The following is a 19624-nucleotide window of genomic DNA, read 5'->3' as shown; positions in this document are numbered from 1 at the left end:
AGATTTTAATTGTATGCACCAGATCAAATGATACCATCCTGTCAGTTGAATGCATTTTCTATAGATCCAGCCCTGTTTTTCTTTTTTCTTTTTTTGGTAGCGACAAATCTAAAATAAAATATATTTGTTTAAAAATGTAACTAAATAGATCACTAGAGGGTTTTATTCATCAAAATATCTATTCCTACGTGTTAGAAAGGATGTAAAAGAGGTTGTTGGAGTTGCTTTTAGAACTTTAAATATTGATATTTTATTTTAGATTTTCGCTAGTCAAAATTAGAGATTTAGATCAGCTCTTTAGAGTGTACATAATACATCAAAAAAATATTGGAGTATAGAAAGATATAGAGCGTGGTTTTTTAATGAAATTTCTGTTTCCATATCTGTTCTTGCGCTTGCTCGGGGCACTCGGATCTGTTCCTCTTCATAAACCACATTACCATTGATCTCACGGTGAACTTATTACTGCTAAAGAATGAGAGGAGGGCTGATGAGGAGATCGAGGTGGACGAGAAGAGGTGAAGATACAGATCACATGTTCCAAGTTTATGCATAAGAACGCAACACGTTTTGCCCTAGTATCAACATCCCCATGCACGACCACCGGCCACCGCCAACCCAAGAAACCGAAAAGGAAGCCGCCACCGCCCCAGACCTCCGAAACTAAGATGTCATCGTGTAATTAATATACATCATCAGAGGATGCACGGCGCCGTCAGACACGATGGTGCTGCAACTGCAGCAGCCGCAAGTAGGCGCCCTCCGGCCGGGCCAGGAGGTCGGAGTGGCTGCCGTGCTCCACGACCCGCCCGTCCTGCACCACCGCGATGCGGTCCACCCCTCGGATCGTAGACAGCCGGTGCGCCACCAGCACGGTGGTCCGCCCCTTCATCAGCCGCTCCAGCGCCTCCTGCAGCACGCACTCGGACTCCGCGTCCAGCGCGCTCGTCGCCTCGTCCAGCAGCAGGATGGCCGGGTCCTTGAGCACCGCCCTGGCGATGGCGATCCGTTGCTTCTGCCCGCCTGACAGCTGCATCCCCTGCTCGCCGACCGCCGTCCTGTAGCCGTCGGGCAGCTGGCTGACGAAGCCGTGCACGTTCGCCGTCTTCGCCGCCTCCACCACCTCCTCCTCGCTCGCGCCTTCCTTGCCGTACGCAATGTTCTCTAGGATGCTCGATGCGAAGAGGACCGGCTCCTGCTGCACGAGTCCGATCTTGAGCCGCAAGGACTTCAGGTTCAGCGTCCGGATGTCCTTGCCGTCGATGGCCACTTTGCCCCCGCATGGATCATAGAACCGCTCGATGAGAGCAATGACGGTGCTCTTGCCTGAACCGCTGGCTCCGACTAGTGCCTGGCTGCGCCCAGCTTGGATTTTCAGGTTGAAGTCCTTGAAGATTTGAATGTCTGGGCGTGCTGGATACGAGAAGTCTACATGCCGCAGCTCGATGTCCCCTCGGATGGTGGTGACACGCTCTGACTCTGGATCGTCAGGCTCGATTCTCGTTGCTCTGTTGAGGATGCCGAAGATGGATCGGATGGACTCACCTCCGCGGATGATCTCTGGGGCCAGGCTCACCGTCTCGGCTACCGAGTTGGCAGTCACCACCAGGACAACAAAAACCTTGATGACCTTGGAGAAGGTGGACCCATGTGACCGCACGAGATGAGAACCATACCAGAGGATGAGCGCTTCTGAGGAGTATAAGCAGAGCTGTGACAGGCCAAACAGAAGACCAGATGTCTGGCTGCGGCGGAGGATTTGCTGCTCTGGCACACGCAGTTCATGGCTGAAGAGTGACAGGATCTTGCTTTGAGCGTTGAACGCCGCTACGGTGCGGATATTGCTCACTGCTTCACCTGCAACCATACTGCTCCTGGCATGTGCCTTTGCCGTATCACCAGCAAAGCCCTTCATTGAAAGTTGCTGAAAGCACAAAAAGAAACAACGTTCTCATTTCAGAATTAGTGTGAAAGTTGTCATTACCACATATATTTTGCTGTTCAAGTCCAGGGGCAGACATCAATCACTTAAAAGTAGGCCAAGAAATTACCTGAGCAAAGTTGGCAAGCACAAGCAGAGGGAAAGTGGCCAGAATAAGTATTGCCACTCTCCACTCGATGATAAATCCAACGACGAAAGAAGTCATAAGAGAAGTCATGTTCTGCAGGATGACTGAAATTCTCTCGGCTATAGCCGACTTCACATCAGCTGCATCAACACCTAGACGCGCAGCCACAAGACTAGAGTTGTTTTCTTCTTCGTCAAACCAACCAACTTCATTCCTAAGTATTGCTGCATTGAATATTGTAGAGATTCACAACATATTCAAATGACACCACAAAAGCTGACTGAGGAATGGAGAAATTAAGTACCGGACAACATCATCCTCCGAACCCTGGTTGTAAGATTTTCCCCCATGATGCTGAAGAAGTAATGCTGCACAAGATAAGCAACAACGGCATATATGCCTGTGCCAATATAAATGAACACATATAGCTTGGTTTTCTTCTCAATTTCATTGGGGTCCCTGTAGTAGAACACATCAAGCATTTCACCCATAACAATGGCAAAAGTTGGGCCAATAAATCCGGAGAGGACAGAACCAATGGCCCCCAACACTGCATATGGCCATTCAGGTGCGTTCAGTTTCAGAAGCTTGAAGAAGTAGCCACGTGGCGCTGGGTATTTGCGGTCATTATCAGCATTAGAAATCATCTCAATGCGACCATCTGCTCCAGTACTGTACTGATAGCTGAGGTTCTTTAGACTTCCAGACCTGAGGCTGAGAGATTTGGTGGAAAGTGAGCTTGTCAAGTGAATTGACCGTGACCTGCGGCTAGATGCACCTCCAAGATCCCTGTTCCGTGCCGTTTCCTGAAAACGAACAAGGGAGGCATATGCTCCAGAGGTTCCTTTTGCAATGAGTTCATCATGCGTCCCAGTCTCAACAACTTGGCCTTGTTGGATCACAGCGATCATGTTAACGTTTCTTATCGTCGACAGACGGTGGGCAACAACTACAGTCGTCCTCCCAACCATCAAACGGTCTAAAGCTTCTTGCACAATGCTTTCCGAGTCTGCATCTAATGCACTGGTAGCCTCATCCAGGAGCAGGATCTTTGGGTTTTTCAGCATAGCACGAGCTATTGCTATACGTTGTTTCTGACCACCAGAGAGCTGGATTCCTCTCTCACCTGCCTGTGGATGGAAAAAATGAAGAAATTAGTATTTAATTGATTAGACCAGACTTACATGTATGTCGAAAAAAATATAGACATACCATTGTGTTGTAACCATTCGGAAGAAGAGATATGAAACTATGTGCATTGGATGCAGTCGCTGCAGCCTCAACTTCTGCAATAGTTGCATCTGGCTTTCCATACAGTATATTCTCGAGGATCGTTGTTGCAAAAAGAGCAGGTTCTTGGTTTACCAGACCAATCTGTTCTCTAAGCCACCTCAGCTGGAGTGTCTTTATGTCAACATTGTCTAGCAAAACCTGGCCTGCAATGCAAACGAAGTTAGCCAATGATTTAAAAGGAGCAATAAATTTGAAGGAAGCAAATCAACAGCCTCTAAGAAGATGTGTTTTGTTACCTTCATTAGGATCATAGAACCTTTCTATCAAAGCCACAACAGTGCTCTTTCCAGACCCACTCCCTCCAACAACTGCAACTGTTTTACCAGCAGGGAAGAAAAGAGAGAAATCCCGGAAGATTATAACATCAGGCCTTGATGGATAACTGAAAGTAACTTCCTTGAATTCTATGTTTCCATGGACCTCTGCCAACCATTTTCCATCCTTATGATCATTGACTATGGAGGGTTTCTGGCGAATGACCTCCAACAGTTTGTAACCAGCAATCTTTCCCTTACTGAAGGCTCCAAGGTTTGAGAAAGCCTGACCAAGACTCCTGTAGAAACAATTAAGTCGTTGTTGCACACAAGACATAGCTCATGGACTGGGGAAATTAAGTGAAACAGAATTATAATAATATCAACATCTTTCACTTACATGCCACCGACAATTGCAGAAAAGATCGCGGTAAAAGCCTTTCCACCATCAGTCTGCCCATTCCTGATGAAGACCCCAGCATACCAAAATACCAGTGCCCATGACATGCAAGCTATCCCATAAGTACATCCAATTCCAAGACCTTTGGCCATCCCAGCTTTGTAACCAAGCTTCAGTGTGTTCTGGATTGCTTCAGAATATGAATTGAGCGCTTTGCTCTCTCCGACAAAAGAGTACACTGTTCTTACTTGTCCAATTGCCTGTTCCAGAATTAATTCAGTCACCAAATAAGTAGAATTGCATGAAACTAATTCTTAAAATTACAACATAGTGACTTATAGATTGTAAAAAAAACAATATGTACATAGTATGGCAAACAAATTAAATTGGGTATGCCATGTTTGGTTACCTTCCTCTTTTTTTTGAAAACAGACTGGGGGGGGGGGGGATCTGTCCCCGCTTGAATTATATTAGAAACCAGGAGTGAAAGTTACAGAAGTCGGATACATGATTCAGAACACTGAACACAAGGGTTACAAATGGTCAAAATACAGGGCACCAGCTTCTGGCATCAAGCCCATAAAGTTTCATCCTGGGGCTCCATAGGCGTGCTTCTTCTTTGCATCGTTGGCGGAGAATGTGCAGGGAGGAGGGTGCACCCCTGAAGACGACGTTGTTTCTAGTCATTGCCACGATTCTTTGCCAAAACAAGCCTAAGGTGTAACAATTTGCTCACCACACACAAGGCAAGTTTTGCCAAATATGTCTATGGACTATGGAGGGGTAAGAAATATTGTACCAAATCACAACTGTGGCAATGAACAATTCAAACAAGCACTCCAGCTATTGCTGGTAGCAGCATAGCAGAGAGAAGTACTTCACACTACAAAAGGAGAAACTGACAGAATCTAAGGCAATTGTAATTTTACATGACTAATATATGTCATTTTGGTTTAAAAAAACAATGTATGTGGGTTCCTTATGGAAAGGAACAAATACATTCAGCAGCCTTCTACATTATCAACAATTGCTCAACAACACAGTATGGTAAAAAAATGGTTCACTCAATTCCCAGAATCCTCTCTTAACACTACATATGGTTACCAGTGATCATATTTTACCCACAAAAGAACCAAAAAATATTATCCAAAAAAAGTTACATGATTAAATTTTTACTCAGTACTGCGCCACAATTAACAGGCTATAAAAGAAATATCACAGTTGAAACTGTGCACAGAATCAATATGCATAGTTTTTCTACAGTCGACTGCAAATAATGAGGTCAATAGATTCTTCAAAATTACGTTCTTTTGTTAGGCACAGGCTACCAGACGTCATTTATATTAAATTAAACAGGCTTGAGTCCCTTTTACTACTTTCACTGCTGATCAGCCCTCTAAAAACCACAAGTAAAAAATAGGGCGACAGTGCCACCATACCAAAAGTTGAGCCAAACAAGTCGTGGAAAGCAGAAACCCACAAGGCACTTGCCCCGACCAAGCTCGTGGAATGGCTCATAGGATTCCCAAAGCATAAAAGGCAACAAATGGCATGTTGGTTAGTCGTCTTACAGCATAAAAAACAAGATTTTTGGCTCCTAATCAGCAGACAGCACCAGGAAATACTACCAACGCACCAGCCCAAAATTCCATGCCAAGTCCAAGCGCCCACTAAGAAATGCATAGATTACTCGAACACGAATCCTAATCCTAATCCAAGAGAAATATACATATATAATGGCAGCAGTATACGGTACAGCAGCAGCCAAATTCCCCACGGGAAACACACCAGGAGACAAGAGTCGCCGTTACCTGCTCCGCGACGACGCCGGCATTAGCATACGACTCCCGGCTTTTGGAAGTGAGCCCGGTGAGCGTGTACGCGTACAGGCCGCCGGCGAAGGCGATGGCCGGGATGACGGCCACACTGAGCAGCGCAAGCCGCCATGCCGAGACGAACCCGACGACGAGCCCCGCCAGGAAGGTGGCGATGTAGTGCATGAAGTTGCCGACCTTCTCGCCGATGCCATCCTGCACGAGCAGCGTGTCGGTGGAGACGCCGAAGACGATGTCGCCCGTGCGCGCGTCCGTATCGAAGAAACCCACGTCCTGCCGCAGCACGGCGTCCAGGTAAGCCTTCCGGAGCGCGATCACCTGCCGCTCCCCGGTGTACATCCAGCACGCGATCTCTGGAGAACGAGAGGATGCAGCTTTTCAGTCGTCGGTGTGCAAGAATCCATAGTGTGGATTTTGGAAGACTGCAACTCCAGCAGCAGGCCACGCCGCCGGCAGCCGGCCGCAATGGATGCCGGCGAGCTCGCTTGCCGGATTCGTCGACACAAAAAGGAGGCAGATGATGTACGGAGTAATTGTTAACTTTTCCCCGTTGGGTGTGATGGTGACGGCCTGACGGGACTTGTGTAACTGATGAGTGGGTTGGTCTTCGAGATGCCCCACCAGCCATGACTAGATCCTATTTCGTGAATAGGCCCCTGTACTCCATTACTATGCTTGAAAAGAGCCATGGTACGTCGGAGAAGACAGGATGTGACGGGGGAATCGTCCGGAACTCGAGGGGGTGAGGAATGGCGGATGGATGGTCACCTGCGTAGGAGGAGACGCAGACCACCAGCCCCAGGTAGACGAAGTAGAGCGCGTACTGCAATAGAAGAGCAGAGGAAATAAATCAGGTGACAGTTGCGACAAGAAGCAGCGATCTTGGCGAAAGAAACCGTTGCCGATCGGCAACAAAGTACAAATGGAAGTTATTTTGAGTGTGCGGAGAATGAAGAACTGACGGACCTTTGCGACCTCATCGGTCATGGTGCGGAGGTCGGTCTGATTCTTGCCGAAGCCGTTGATGAGGTCCCCGAAGAGCAGGAAGAAGAACGGCATGGCGGCGCCGTGCGCCAGTGCACCCATGCTGCCCGCCGCCATGAGCATCAGGTCCCACTTGTCGGCAAACGAGAAGAGCTCGTGGAACGCCACGGCCTGGTCCCCCCGCTTCTTCCCCTCCCCCGCTGCATCGCCGCCTCCCCCTCCTCCGTTCGCCACCTTGTCCGACTTCCCGTCAGCCGCCGCCGACTCCGCCATCGCAATGCGCTCCCCCCCCCCCCCCCCCCCCCCCCCCCCCCACACCCCCCGCCTGACCCGGACCTCGGTAGCGGGGCTCGCACTCTCAGGCCGCAGCAGCGGCGCCCTGCGGCATTGGTGAAGGTGTCGCCGTTTTTGCTTGTCTCTTGGCCAGCGGTGCCTGGCAGGCTGCAAAGGAAGAAAGGGGGGAATCCGGAAGCGCCTGCCGGGGATAGCCTCGGTATTGGTGACGTGCAGGCGAGGTTTGTGGGGGTGGCGCCGCAGGGGTGACTGGTGAGCTTTTGTGTTCCGCACTGCGGTGGTCAGTCAGAAGCTACTGCGTCGGGGCGAGTAATAAAAAAGAGGAGGGCACTGGGCACTGCAGCGTGGGCGCGGGTTCAAGGAGTGCCACATCCGCTCACTGGCTCTACGCTTTCTTCGCCTATTGCAAGGTAGAATAAGGGTCATAATTCTTAAAACGACTATTTTATTCTAGTTCTACGGTTATACGATTTGATATCACTTATGTCACACCTGATTTTATAAGATAAACCGAATGCGAACCATATACGTAATAGGATCAGAAATTCACGTGCAAAACGATTACATAATTAGACATTATCACACAATGCTCAAAAATAGTGGAAATAAATGTTACTTTATTACATCATAATGCCCAAAACATCCATATAGTCATTAACATAAATCAAAGTGATGAACGAAACGTTGTAAGATAAGGTTTCACAGGCAGCCGACTGCGGGTTTGCCGCTAGTCTATTTTAGAATTACTCGAAGTCCTGAGACTCCTGAAAATCATTCGCGTTGCCTTCATCTTCTCCTGAGCAATGATTGCAATAGGGACAAACTTGTGTTTGGTGTTTAAGCAAGGGTGAGTTCACATCAACGTACTCAACAATTGTCCTGTATGTTATAGTGGGTAGTTGTATGTGGGTTAAACTCAAAGCACTTGTTTTTAGTTGGTGAGGTATATATCAATAGTACAAGCCAAGTTTTATAATAAAACCCAATTTGATATTACCAAAAGAAAGCACCTCCTCAGAGAAGAAAGTACCATATATCATAAATGTAGCCATCATCATTAAACCATCAACATAAGTTCATAGTATCTCTAATTAAAGATGATCCCAAGGCTACTCTTAACCGCGAGAACGGCTGATATACCAGTTTCTAACCCTCTACAGAGGTTGCACACTTTACCCACGAGTCATGATCCCTTTTCCATCCTAGGTTTGCAAGACCCGATCTTCACTACCGAAGTGAATGAACGGGGGGATTCACTATATAGCCTTTTACAAAGATTCTCCTGGTCTATAGTCGTCCGTTAGGTATCGTCAGTCGTACAAACACAGTACTCCTTCCTAAGGTGGGTGACTAACAAAACTAAATCGAATGAACCTTGGCACCCACCCTTAGCAGAGAAGCATTATGCCCTAGCCCCCATTGACGGCACAACGCCGAAGCAAACTACACCCCCAGGTTCCACCAATTAATCAGCTAAGGGTGTCTCATACCATCTTCATAGTTGTACTATTGTCTCGGGTGGTCTCTCAACGAATAGGTCTTGCGGAGAGGTACTCGGAAAACAGCTTGAGTCCCCTAAAATGCCACAAGTTCATAATCATAATGAATCATCGTACCATAAAGTAATTCTCATCATGTTTGTTGAATAGGTTAAAACACTAGCATGTAGTTGATCATAATAACTCAATCCAGAATAAATAGAAAGCTAGTCAATACTTAGATTAATCATAGTTGTAGACCTCTCTAGGTATACCATGTAGTGGTATATTAGATACATTTAATGAGTGCTCGACCTCTCAAACACAATTTACATCGTCCGCCAACAGTGGCGTAGAAAGGGGAGCTAGCAGGGCGAGCCCTCCCCCCCAAACAAAAGATAAACTTTTTTTGTAGTTTTATATTTGTGGCTAAAATTAAAAAAATTATAATACGCTAAAATTTATTATGTATTTAGGGCATATATGTGCTAATTGTTATGACTTGTATACTAATTAGTTAATCGTACATCACTATGGTTTTTATATATCATATAGGTAGACCTTCCTTAAATTAAATATTTATTCAAACACGATTATATTTTTTATTTTAAATTATTAGTATATAAATGTATTTACAATATCTCTCATTTATATAACACAAACAGACCTGAATAGCGGTGGTAGAAGCCAAATGCTTAGTACGAAAGTGAACAGAGTTTGACATTCGATATTTGTTTTGTATCCGTCCAGATATTATTTATTCTCGTCTTTATATTCGAAGTGGTTCTAGAATTTGAACGGAAATCGTTTAAAATCCCTACTACTCTATAAGAAGCAAACGAGGGCGTCCACACCTACACCACGCCCCCGCCTCCGTAAATCTCGCATGCGACAGCCTCCGCCTCGCGCCCAGCCTCGACGCCTCCCCCAGCGCCGAGATTGCTGTCGCCCCCCTATACCTCGCCCCCCAGCGCCGAGATCATCACCCCCTATGCCCCTGCCGCCTCCACCTGACCCCCTCTTCTCCTCCGCCACCGCCACCGCCACCACTCCATGTGTGGCGCCTCTTTCACCCTGTCCTAGACCTTTTCCTCCTTCGTTGACCCACCCCTCCTCCGTCGGTGCCGTCTCCTCCCCATGCTCTGCCTCCTCGCCCTCCTCTGTGTCGTCGAGATCCGCGCGCGTGGCGCCCTTCGAGTACGCCCTTGTCGCCGTCTCCGACCCGAAGACTGAAGCCAAGCTTGCCGCCACCTCGCTCGTCCCCAGATCCACGCCCACCTACGTCTCCTACCTCATCACCAGCGTCCGCCACATCGACCCCGACCAGCGCCGCCATTCCATGCACCGCCACTTTCGCGACTTCGTCACGCTCGCAGACCGCCTCGCCGAGGCATTCCGGGGCCATTTTGTGCTGCCGCGCCCGGACAAGAACACCGTCGAGAGCCAGTCATGCAGCGGGGCGAGTTCGTGGCGCAGCGCCATGATGCGCTCGAGCAGACGCGGAGGTCGGCGGCGAGGGCGTCATGCGGGGAGTGGAGGACGAGGGAGATCACACGCGGTAGCCACGGCAAGGTAGAGGCGTGAGTCTCGGGTCCGTGAGGTCCTGGTATGACTCGATCCACTCGCCCCCGCCTTGGTTCCTCTCTGCTCTTGCCTCGCCAGGCGGCTGGGGTGTCTGATCTGTTGCTGCGGTGCTAGCGCGGGGATTCATCGTGAAGCCAGAGTCGCTGCCCGACGGGACGGTGAACCTGACGATCTGGTAATGCACCATCCTGGCACTACTTGTACAGAATCGTATGCACGCAGCATAGGTGACTGTCTATTCAGTTCTATACAATTCCAAATCCCATCTTCGATTCACTCGGCCCCCGAGATGCCGCTGGGTCCTTCGTGCAAACAATGGCGGGGGCTGCCGTTGGCGCTGGTATGGAGGCGACGAGCTCTACCGGGGCGGCCACCACCAAGAGGCACTGGGGCTCTAAAAGCAGTAGTTGTCCCTTGCCTTCCTCACCCTGCCCCTTTGTGGCTTTGTTTATGAAGCCGACGGGCAGCCGCCACAGTCAATCTTCGCCCGAGGAGATTCGGGCGCGTGCCGCCGGCTGGCACAGCAAGTGGAGGTCGGCGTCGGCCTACTGTGGGAGCTAGAGCTCGCCGCGCCGTGGAGGGCGGTACCACCAGAGTGCGCGCTGCACGTGCGGGACTACCGACGTCGCCTACTGCTCTGACCTCGACCCCATGGCACGGGAGTCCGTCACTTCTTTAGCAACGCGCGGTCGCGTGGGCTAGCATCTTTGTAGCATCCCAAAAATCCTAATCTAGGTTTGAAACCCTAATCCACCTTTTTCCCTCCCTTCACCCTCTAATTCTAAGTTCTTCACTAAGTTTTTCTTTCATCATATGCATACATTTTGTTTGATCACAAGCACCTCACTTAGATTCTATTTTCTAAACACTTAGAGTATCCACAAAATATTTCTTTTCAAAAGAAAAAGGGGCAAAATGGGAAATAGAAATTAGAAAGTAAAAAGAAAAAGGGGAAAAGCTCTCTCCCCCCTGTTGGACCGAATTCCGGCCCAAGCCCGCGACCCCCCCCTTTCCCACGCGCCCGCGCTCCCCGCTTTCGGCCCAACTGCGGCCTGCCTCTGCGCGCGCGCGCCAGCCCGCTCCTCGCCCTCGCTCTCGCTGACAAGGCGTCCCCACCCGTCAGCCGCTCTCTCTCTCGCGCACTCGCTCCCTCTGACCAAGCGACCCCACAGGTCAGCTGCTTCGTCGTCCGTCCGCCGTCCCCTCGCCGAAGTCACCTCCGGTCGTCGCCTCCGCCCTCCCCTCTGCCATCCTGCCGCACAGGGAAGTTTGGCACCGCTCCGTCCTCCTCCCCTTGACCAGCGTCCTCGCCGGTACCACCTCGCCGTGGCGTCCCCTCGGCAGCGCTGTGCGCCATTTATGGCGGCACTGGGAAGCTCGCCGGAGTCAGGAAGCTCCACCGCCCCCCCTTCCCCCGCGCGCCTATAAAAGGCTCGCCCCGAGCCCCTCCTTCCTCGCACCAGCCCCGGCCATCCCTCTCCTCCTCTCCCCTGAGCACAATTCGCGAGGCGCCGACGTCGTTCTCCCCTCCGGTGAGTCCCTCCCCCTCTTCTCTCTTCCTCTCTGTTAGCCCAGCAAGCGATTGAGTTAGCCTAGCAGCTTCCTCACTTTACCGCAAACGCAATACACCACTCCCCCACCCCGATTGCTCGCCCGGAGCTCACCGACGGCAACCCCCGCCGCGAAGCTCCGCCACCTCCCCGCGGGCAGCCCCCTCCCGACCTCCTCTGACCAAATTGAACCCGCCTCTAGGTCCGCCATCCCCTCCCCATGCTAAGCCACCTGCACATTGCCCAAGAACCGGGCCACCGGCGGCGAACCGCCACCGAGCCCACCGGCGGCCGAGTCCTCCCCGCGGACGGCCGGTTCACCCCCCCGTCAACCGTAACGCCGTTCCCTCTCTTCCCCCCCCCCCCTCTCGCTGGCAAGTGGGCCCTATGCGACGCCGTCACCCCCCTCCCACGGTCGCGCCGTTCTCCCCGCTCGTGGGCCGCCCCTGGGCTGAAAGCGCCTCAGCGCGCGCGCTCGCGCCCGGGGTGGGCCAAAATCCTTGCCCCTGGCCCAGATAAGAGGGATTCCTTTCTCTTTTCTTTTTCCACCCCTTTTTCCCATTTAATTAGTATTCTTCAATATTTTATGCACCAAAAATTATCCAAAGAATTTCTAAAGATCTCATACAACATTGATATTAGAAAATGACACACTATAATTTGTAAATCCCTGTTGATGTATTGTTTTATTGCCTGTTTTCCTAGAAGAAGCAGGGATCGTTGATCCGGAACCCGTAGCCCCGGAAGAGGGACCAGAGCCCGAACTTCCGGAAGTAGGTCTTCTGTGCCAGGAAAGCTTCGACGAAGGCAAGTCCATCCTTCCCTTGATGCATAAATTTCCTATTCTCTCTACCACTGCCTAGGCCGGGAGCTATGGGGGAATATTGCATTGTGAGTAAGAGATGGCCCGCATTAACATATTATTTCCGATTACGAAATGTGGATCTGGAAGTAGGGCAAAGTGTTTCTTCAAATAAAACCTCTTTCTGAAAAGTTATGCGATGAAGGGTACTCACCCTCATCACCTTGAGAGTGGGATGATCAGGGACTCCCTGGTTTAGGGGAGGGCCTAAGGTGTTGGCTCAGCTGGTTTAGGCGTGAGCAGAAGGATCGTCCCCTCATATAAGGACCGGCTTGTCATTTTTCACTACCTGTACTCCTTTATCGTACAACCACTCGAGACTGTGTGGGCAGTCACTCGATCCGAACTCGTACGGTCCAACCCCAGGGTTAAGAAGGCTGGGGAGCACCGGGAGGATAAGGAGGGGGAAAGTTTTGTCCGGTTTGGGCATGGTGGAGGCCTGACTCCTTCCGGATAACCGTTAAGGTTAGGACGTACGGGTAAGGAAAGAGATCCGGCATTCGGGTCTCGCGACGGTGAGATCGCAGAAACCGGGCTAGTGGGTAAAGTGTACCCCTCTGCGCAGAGTTGAAACCTATTCGAATAGTCCGTGTCCACTGGTATGGATGAGTCCGGTGTGGTATGACAATTAGAACTTTCTCTATGAATTTCAAGAAAAGGGGGAATGTGCGAGTGAATAAGTGTTAAGAAAGAACTAAGGCCACGGGAGCGGGAAGCTCAGTGGTGGTTGAGTTTTGGTTACTTTTAAAGACAATGGGTTAAACCTTCAAGCAACTTCCTTTCTCTAAGAAAATGATGAGTGACATCAACTCCACCAAATTGAGCATGTACATCATAGGTCTCTTTCTCTCTACGGGAGCGGGGTGGGCTTGCGGAATACCTAGTGTATTCACCCAGATTTATTTATGTTTTTCAGCAGCCGAGGACTTCTTTTCTGCTATGCTTGATTAAGAGGGCTGTGTCTGCACCCAGTTCTGCCTGTGGCTTGGGCTAGTGTATTTTCCTACTGCGCTTCTCTATTTGGCTCTCTCGAGCTTGTACCCCGGTATTGTAATAAATTTATCTAAACTCTGTACTATTTGAAGTAAGGAATGTGTTTACTAGCCTCCTAGGACTAGTAATTGATTCACATTTGAGTCCCAAAGGATCGGGACGCTTCAGGTGGTATCAGAGCCCATAGGACTGGCCGTAGGTCGCAGCCCTGACCCTAAAACTTACTCTAAAAAGAAAATACCTCTTACCTCAAGAAAAGTTTTCTCTTCCCCGATTTTAACAAGACCCTTCTTTTCCTATTCCAGATGGAAGCCTCTCTGGCCATTAAGTCATCCTACTGCTCGGAAGTGGAAGGGTTCCCACGCCTCTTGCGAAGTTGTGCGCTCCGCATGGGAATCCGTAAGAAGCTGGAATACGTCTGGACGGAACATCTCGAGGGCGGAATGATAAGATGCTCTATGGCAGTCTACCTGGGGGAGAGCCAAAGCTATCCCAACCAATGTTCCTTCCAAGTCACTTTTACCGGAGCCCATTTCCTCGATGCTTGCCAAAATGTCGCCCGAAAAGCCCTCCGACAGCTTTGTCAGAACTACAACAAAGTAATCATTGAAACCCCCCTTCGCTACTTTCCACCCAGCAACAAGAATACCCCCACCTGGAGGAAAAGACTTCAGGCCCTATCAGGAGGAGATCCTATTGAGAATGATCCCACCATTGTCTACATGGCAGGATACCTTCATACCCTTGATAACCAATATGATGACCTCGCCCTCCACTGCACCTCCCTAACCTCCCAGGTGGAAAGCCTGGAGCAGAAAGTCAGGGAACTTTCAGAAGAAAAAGCGTCCCTTCAAGAGAGCCTCTCGCTAGCTGAAGGCGAAGAGGCCAATACCCGTGAAGCTTACCGCACCCTCAAATTGGACTACGACAAGAAACTGAAGAAGCTCGCCCCCGCAAGAAAAACCCGCAAGAAGACCAAAAGCCAAGGATGTCAGACTGAGCAGCAGGAAGAGAACCCTCCCAGGAACCAGTCCGACCCCGAGGACATGTCCCTGGCCAGTCTTGATGACCTTCTCTTGGAATTTGGTGACACCTTAGAGAAAGAGTTCGGGGGTACCCTAGGTAGCACTCGTGTGTAATAAGCTTGTGGTAGTGGTGTGCTATGTAATGTAATGGCTTGATGTAATGAATAAAATAACTAGTAGAAAAAAAATGGCATGTGCATAATAGCAACTCTCTTCCCATGGCAGATGGCTTCAGATAGAACCACGCCTACCGCCTCCGGGATTGGAGCAAGACTTCCTCTAGGAGCTGAGGGAGAGGCTGGCGGAGAAGGGGGTGAGACCCACCTCCCCGCACCTCCAGAACTACCACTAGACCTAGCCCAAATTCTGGCCAATCAAACCAGACTCATTGAAGTCCTCACTCGAAGCCTGGAGAACCAGCGCCCAGGCGGTGGAAGGCCCCAGGACAGGATGGGAGAATTCCTGAGACTGAAGCCGCCCACGTTCGCGGGGTCCAGCAATCCCCTCGATGCAGATGACTGGCTTCGCACAATCAAGAGGAAGTTGGAAGCCATCGCTTGTCCTGAGAATCAACGTGTTCAGCTGGCAGCTCATCAGCTTTCAGGAATGGCTTTAGCATGGTGGGACACTTTCAGTGAAGCCATCAGAGACGCTACTTGGGCAGAATTTGAAGCAGCCTTCCGTGAGCACCACGTACCCCAGGGGATAGTGCAACTCAAGGAAGATGAGTTCCGGGAGCTAACCCAAGGCGGAAGAACAGTCAGTGAATATGTGCACAAGTTCACAGAGTTGGCCCGCTACGCGCCCGAGGATGTCAGCACCGAGGCCAGAAAGATGGCTCGTTTTCTAAGAGGGTTAAGACCCGAGCTTAAGACCATCCTCGCCAGCCAGGACTTCCACAGCTTCTCTCACCTTTCCAACAAAGCTATTCAAGTGGAGAGAGCAAAAGAGGAAGAAAAAGGGCACATCAAGAGAAAGTTCCAGGTCCTCCGAGCACAACAGCAAGAACGTCACCAGAGAGCTCGACCCTTTGGGCTCCCACCCAGGGGTCCAAGCTTTCATAAACAATCTGGGCCCTCTCCATCACGCTACAGTCAGCAGAGTCAGAGCTCCCATCAGGCACCTTCCGTTGCAAGCAACCAGCCGCCAGCAAACGCCTGTTGGCACTGCGGGGACCCCAGTCATTTCAAAAACAACTACCCCCAGTTGAAGGCACCAGGGCCAACCTATTCCAACTCGGTGAATGGCCCCAAGGTTCCATCAGCACCCACCCCCAAGGCGCTCCCCTCCAACAGCCAGCAGAGCAGGACTCAGAACCAGGGCAGGGCCCGGGTCAACCACGTCGACGCGCAGGAAGCCCAGCAAGCCCCGGGAGTAGTGCTCGGTGAGTTCCTTGTTGAATTTACTCCCGCTTCTGTGCTTTTTGATTCAGGAGCATCCTACTCATTTATAGCCGCTAAGTTTGTGGAGAAACATGGCATACCCTCTACACCTCTAGCTATCCCTTTGGTCACCCGAACCCCGGGGTCAGACCTTCTGTGCAAACTCAGGTGTTCCCAAGTCAGAATTCTTTTAAGTGGGGTAGTGTTCCTGGCAGACCTAACCATCTTGCCATCCCAAGGAATTGATGTAATCCTAGGAATGGATTGGCTAGCTAAGCACAAGGGTGTTATCAGCTGCGCAAGCAAGACTGTTCTTCTCATAGATCACCAAGGAAAGGCAGTTTCCTGTCAAGCCCAACCGCCCACAAATGACCCAATGATATTTAATCTGGCAGTAGAAAGCATGTCTGTAATCAAGGAATTTGAAGATGTATTTCCAGAAGAGCTGCCCGGGATGCCACCAGAAAGAGAAGTAGAGTTCTATATAGATCTCATTCCCGGCACTGCACCCATTGCAAAGAGACCATACCGCATGGCCCCCACTGAGTTGGCAGAATTGAAGCTTCAGATTTCGGAACTACAACAAAAAGGGTACATCCGTCCCAGTTCGTCTCCCTGGGGAGCACCCGTTCTTTTCGTTACCAAAAAGGATGGGAGTATGAGGATGTGTATTGATTATCGATCCTTGAACGAGGTTACAATCAAGAATAAGTACCCTCTTCCTCGGATCGATGACCTCTTCGACCAACTACAAGGAGCCAAATACTTCTCCAAGATAGACCTCAGGTCAGGGTATCACCAACTGAGAATCAAAGAGGCAGACATTCAGAAAACTGCATTCGTCACCAGATATAGGCAATATGAGTTCACAGTGATGCCATTTGGACTAACCAACGCACCCGCCTTTTTCATGAACCTCATGAATAAGGTGTTTATGGAAGAATTGGATAAGTTTGTCGTGGTCTTCATCGACGACATCCTTATTTATTCAAAGAATCGCAAGGACCATGAGCATCACCTTCGAATCGTCCTCGGAAGACTCAGAGCGCATCAACTTTATGCGAAGCTCAGCAAGTGTGAGTTTTGGTTGGAGAAGATAGCTTTCCTAGGGCATATCTTGACTGCAGAAGGGATAGAAGTGGACCCATCCAAGGTAGAAGCTGTCTCAAATTGGAAGCAACCATCCAATGTCAGCGAAGTACGAAGCTTTCTGGGAATGGCAGGGTATTACCGCCGTTTTATCAAGGGATTCTCCAGCATAGCAAAGCCCTTGACCGAACTTCTCAAAAAGGACAATAAGTTTGTGTGGACTCCCAAGCGTGAAGAAAGTTTCCAAATCATTAAAGAGAAACTTACAACTGCACCAGTCCTGACTCTGCCAGACATACACCAGGATTTCGTCATCTTTTGTGATGCTTCCAAGCAAGGCTTGGGGTGTGTCTTAATGCAAAATGAGAAAGTCATTGCTTATGCATCTCGCTTACTCAAGCCACAAGAACAGAACTATCCTACCCACGATCTGGAATTGGCAGCCATAGTGCACGCCCTAAAAATTTGGAGGCACTATCTGATTGGGAACAAATGCCACATCTTCACTGATCACAAGAGTCTAAAGTACATTTTCACGCAGCCGGACCTCAACCTCCGTCAAAGAAGGTGGCTCGAATTGATCAAAGATTATGACCTCGAAATCCACTACCACCCCGGAAAGGCCAACGTGGTAGCTGACGCCCTCAGCAGAAAACCCTTTGGGATTAAGGGAGCAAACTTTCTGGAAGATTGGAAGAAAGAATCTGCTCAGCTAAATGCATGTCTGGGAGACAACGGTAGCCTGGAAGTCAAGCCCAATCTAGAAGATCTCATATGCAAGGCCCAACGCATGGACGCAGAAACAACCAAGCTTATGGAAAGAGCACGAAAGGAGCAACTTCCGGACCTCAGGGCAGATAATCAAGGAACCCTCTGGTTCAGGGATCGCCTGTGCGTGCCAGTGGGAGAAACACGAGAAACCCTGCTCAATGAAGCCCACAACTCAGCTTACTCTATCCACCCAGGGACCACCAAGATGTACCTAGACCTTAAGGCCAGATATTGGTGGAAAGGGATGAAGAGGGAAATAGCACAGTATGTGGCCCGATGTGACACCTGCCAGCGAACAAAGGCCGAACATCAGAAGCCTGCAGGCCTACTTCAACCCCTCCCAATACCCGAATGGAAGTGGGAAGAAATAGGCATGGATTTCGTAACCGGACTACCCAGATCACAAAGAGGAAATGATTCCATATGGGTAATCATCGATCGTCTCACCAAGGTGGCCCATTTCATTCCAGTAAAGACCACCTTTGGAGGAGCAGCCCTCGCCCGATTATACCTTAAGGAGATAGTCAGGCTGCATGGCATTCCACGAAAGATAGTATCAGATAGAGGAACGCAGTTCACTTCAAAATTTTGGAAGGGCCTTCAGCAAGCAATGGGCACCAAGCTGGATTTCAGCACTGCTTATCACCCCCAGTCAGATGGTCAAACAGAAAGAGTCAACAAGGTCCTTGAAGATTTACTCAGAGCCTGTGTGTTAGCCTTCGACAGAGATTGGGAGTCTAGTTTACCGTACGCCGAGTTCTCATACAACAACAGCCATCAGGCCAGCATCAAAATGTCACCATTCGAAGCACTGTATGGAAGAAAATGCCAGACTCCCCTAATGTGGTCCAATGTAGGAGAAAGAACATTAGAAGGACCCGACTTTGTTAGAGAAGCCGAATAAAAAGTTGCTTTGATCCACAGAAGGTTACTTGAAGCTCAGAGTCGACAGAAGAGTTACGCAGACAATAGGCGAAGGGAGCTCAGATTTGAGGAAGGAGATTTTGTTTATCTCAAGGTTTCCCCAATGCATGGTGTCAAGAGGTTTCAGATGAAAGGAAAGCTAGCACCCCGTTTCGTCGGTCCTTACCCTATCATTTCCCGAATAGGACCCGTGGCATACCGTCTTGAGCTACCAGAATCCATGTCAGATATTCACAATGTGTTCCATGTGTCCCAACTCCGCAAATGCCTAAAAGTACCAGAAACCCGTATCGAGGCAGAAGCAATTCAGATTCAAAAAGATCTCCAGTACCGGGAAAAGCCAGTGAAGATTCTTGACTCAACAGTCAGAAGGACCCGCAATTCAGAAGTGAAGCTCTGTAAGGTTCAGTGGAGCAGAGATGGAGAAGAAGAAGCCACCTGGGAAAGTGAGGACTCTCTGAGGAGGGAATACCCTTACCTTTTCTCGAGCCCCGTCTGAATCTCGAGGGCGAGATTCCCTTAAGTGGGGTAGGTTTGTAGCATCCCAAAAATCCTAATCTAGGTTTGAAACCCTAATCCACCTTTTTCCCTCCCTTCACCCTCTAATTCTAAGTTCTTCACTAAGTTTTTCTTTCATCATATGCATACATTTTGTTTGATCACAAGCACCTCACTTAGATTCTATTTTCTAAACACTTAGAGTATCCACAAAATATTTCTTTTCAAAAGAAAAAGGGGCAAAATGGGAAATAGAAATTAGAAAGTAAAAAGAAAAAGGGGAAAAGCTCTCTCCCCCCTGTTGGACCGAATTCCGGCCCAAGCCCGCGACCCCCCCCT

At 49.7% G+C, this 19624-nt stretch overlaps 1 protein-coding gene across 1 annotated transcript; it reads right to left on the bottom strand.

Moving 5' to 3' along the window:
* Positions 1-415: 415 nt before the first annotated feature.
* Positions 416-7425, bottom strand: LOC103645864 (ABC transporter B family member 19). Its single transcript, XM_008670571.4, has 9 exons — positions 6818-7425; positions 6620-6674; positions 5828-6204; positions 4017-4276; positions 3599-3915; positions 3282-3505; positions 2374-3199; positions 2052-2293; positions 416-1924 (listed from the first exon to the last, which is right to left on the bottom strand). The coding sequence occupies exons 1-9, from the start codon at positions 7106-7108 to the stop codon at positions 716-718; spliced, it is 3801 nt and encodes a 1266-aa protein (XP_008668793.1). The 5' UTR covers positions 7109-7425; the 3' UTR covers positions 416-715.
* Positions 7426-19624: the final 12199 nt, after the last annotated feature.

This window comes from Zea mays, chromosome 2 (genome assembly GCF_902167145.1).
Source record: "Zea mays cultivar B73 chromosome 2, Zm-B73-REFERENCE-NAM-5.0, whole genome shotgun sequence".
Classification (NCBI taxonomy): domain Eukaryota; kingdom Viridiplantae; phylum Streptophyta; class Magnoliopsida; order Poales; family Poaceae; genus Zea; species Zea mays.
The sequence above is the reverse complement of the archived record's forward strand: the minus strand, read 5'-3'. Positions and strand labels throughout refer to the sequence as shown.

Excerpts from the sequence above, each read along its gene's own strand:
- LOC103645864 (XM_008670571.4), bottom strand. The coding sequence starts at position 7,108 with ATGGCGGAGTCGGCGGCGGCTGACGGGAAGTCGGACAAGGTGGCGAAC. Across the intron at positions 4,277-5,827 it reads CCGGCGTCGTCGCGGAGCAG|GCAATTGGACAAGTAAGAAC; the intron begins GTAACGGCGACT and ends ATTCTGGAACAG. Across the intron at positions 3,506-3,598 it reads GTTCTATGATCCTAATGAAG|GCCAGGTTTTGCTAGACAAT; the intron begins GTAACAAAACAC and ends TTTGCATTGCAG.